This window comes from Atta colombica, unplaced genomic scaffold (genome assembly GCF_001594045.1).
Source record: "Atta colombica isolate Treedump-2 unplaced genomic scaffold, Acol1.0 scaffold32, whole genome shotgun sequence".
In the NCBI taxonomy this organism is placed as follows: domain Eukaryota; kingdom Metazoa; phylum Arthropoda; class Insecta; order Hymenoptera; family Formicidae; genus Atta; species Atta colombica.
Window position 1 is genome coordinate 830,931 of NW_017259426.1, and position 2,885 is coordinate 833,815.

General features: G+C 39.5%; 1 protein-coding gene across 1 annotated transcript in view; it reads left to right on the forward strand.

Moving 5' to 3' along the window:
* The first annotated feature begins 433 nt into the window (after positions 1–433).
* Positions 434–2,885, forward strand: part of LOC108690373 — a 13,128-nt gene continuing 10,676 nt past the window's right edge. The window contains exons 1-2 of the mRNA XM_018197628.1: positions 434–1,367; positions 1,451–2,076. Coding sequence (XP_018053117.1) covers positions 434–1,367; positions 1,451–2,076 — 1,560 coding nt within the window. The remainder of the gene's footprint in view (positions 1,368–1,450; positions 2,077–2,885) is intronic.

Genomic DNA, 2,885 nt, shown 5'->3' on the forward strand with positions numbered 1-2,885 from the left:
TTTATAATATAACTTAAACCTGAACTATCAATTAATACCCGTTTCTACCAATGTGGTTTAATTTTAATCTCGATTCAATGAACTCTTCATCTTTTTCCAGTTCTAAGAATTAGAAAAAGATGAAGAATAAGTTGAACCAAGATTAAAGTTAATTTAATTGATAAAAACGGGCATGAGTCTACTAAAAACTTCGTTTTAACGATCGTTTTAACAAGGTCACAAGGTTATTAAGATTCAATAATCAGACACTCGCAACTCGACGAAGCAAAATAAACACGTCAGTCTCTGAAGTTATAATATACACATATTAAAAAATATAAAGTGTTTATTTGATACTTGAGATACTATCTCCTGATCGTATCTCCTGAGAAATTTACGTTTTACAGATTTAATCGGCATGTTTTCCGTACATTATTTCATTTTAGATGTTAAAATGTCTCAACCAGAACTGATTAGCGATCTGGACGTACCTGAAAATCCGCAGCATCCCTGTCAATGTTCCACGATTAACAATTTGGATTCTATAAGAACACCGAGGGACAGAATGGAAAGAAATATGAATAGCTCCAGGATCTCCAACAATCAAGATCTCCCGCGAAATCTGGAAACCTTACAGAATGTTTTCGAACCGATACGAAGGTTAGAGAGCCCCCATCAAGATAAATCGCAGATCAATTTGGACAATACTAGAAACGTTGATCTTCTGGAACATCAAGCAAATATATCCTCTAATTCTAGATCCATAAATAATCAGAATTCGTTGTTATCTCTTCACGGACATAATCTTTCATGTAGTCCTCGTAATTTGGATCTATCTCGCAATTTGGCTTTTGAAGCAGCCCGAAGAGTCCAAGAAACCTCGAGTCTACAGGATAATCAGCACAATCATAGTTTGACCTCGAGTCCTAGTCCATTGTTAGAGACAGGGCCGAATGTGCTTGAGACCAGTAAAGAATTAGATAAACAGCTGGAAGATCACGCCAGCTTGTCGCCGCAGAAGCAAAGTTCCAGCAAGGAGAAACTGAAAAACGTGCAGCAGGTGTTAAATCCTTATCAGCATCATCACGAAGCGATGGAGCGTGGAGTTCATGGACATTTTCATAACGACATACATAACCATATTCACAAGCACGCCGACAATTTTAGGAATAATACAAATCTAGACGAAAACTTAATAGGTTTTCAGCAACACCAGCGACAGCACACGCATTATCATCACAACAACGCAAAGACAAACGTCACTCATCACCACACATCCGGAGTACATCACTCACATGCGCAAGGAATAACTGGACATCATCATGGAAGTCTGGCAACTAGTCTTACTAGCCATGTTCATGGAAATTCTGGTTCTCTGAGCGGATCTGGTTCGTACTTTAGATTTTTAAGATCTTCGTATTAATTATTATAGTATATAAATGAGTTAGTTGTTGTGTTGTTCTTGTTCCAGGATCCAGTTCCATGAATCAAACTAGTTCCGTCGCCTCCATCGGTCACCATCATCCAACATCTATGCCTATAGCGGCTACGATAAACCTGAACTCTCCCCACAGTCATCATCGACTCAATGCTGGCTCCAGCTTAGCTCACCATTCGAATCCTACCTTTCCCAGTGATCATCATGGCACTTCGGGTGCTCTGAGCGGCGCATCATCGAATTCGAGCATGATGAACCACGGTGGATCACCCTCGATGCACCGGCACGTGGTCAATGTCAACAGCAGTTTATCGACGACACCCTTGGGTGGTCATCATCATGGCAGCTCATCGGGTAGTTTAACCGGTCATTCTAGCGTGAACCATCATCACGTTAGTTCCGGTATATCGTGCGAGTCCTCGTCGTCGAATGCTAATACTAGGACGCACAGCAGGTTAGATCACGTTCACGATCATCATCATCACCTACAATCGGTGCACCCCTTGCACGCGAATCATCCCGATACCAGACCGAGAGATCGAGCGCCTTCGAGTTTAGATCATCATGGACATCTCCACGGTCATGTGCACAATCACGGCCATCCACACGGGCAGAACGACACTAAGAACGCGTCTCTTATGGGTATTGACTCTATACAGGTATGCAAACCTAGATATCTTATGATTTATTCTACATAAAAATTACAAAATTTTCCTACGTGATTACTTTGAGGTGCTACAAAATTTTATATCTTTCTCTCTCTTATAATCGTAAAAGAACTGTTTTAAGAAATTAATTAGATTTTGTACAATTGCACTTCCATAAATTTTCCTCGTGCTTTGCCAAATGAGGAGAATGACTTATGCCACCGTTCCGCCCAACGGTTCGTATATTCCTAGCCGTTTTTGCCGCCACATCTGAGAAAATACATGTTCGTGAATCGCCATATCTCTATCCGCGCACGCTTGAGTTACGTTCGCCGTGTCCTGGCCACGCGAGAAGCTATAAATCGTGTACTAAGCAACGGTTCTGCCCTTAGAGCTTATATCAGGAAATATTTTCAGCCGAGGGCCAAATGTGCAGCGCGCGGACGAATGATTAATGATCGGTGCCCGTTGCAGAGATGTTCGAATTTCACCGCGAATGCGACAAAAAATGTTTTATCGGGTATTCTTTACCTGCAAGTGTTGATAACGAAGCTCTTAATACGAAGTTAACATTTAAAAAATCGTATGTTCTATACTTCGCTTTAATTTAACTTCAGAACGATCTTTTGAATGATATGCAAATTTTACGTACGAGTAAATAAATCAGTCTTGATTAATGTATAATATAAGATCTTTATATATATATTTCACATTTTTAATAACAAAATATTTATAATCTATAGATCTTTATATGTATAAACACAAATAATCTAATTTTTAGCTTAAAGGAAAGAGAGTATCAAATTCGATCTTGAAATTAT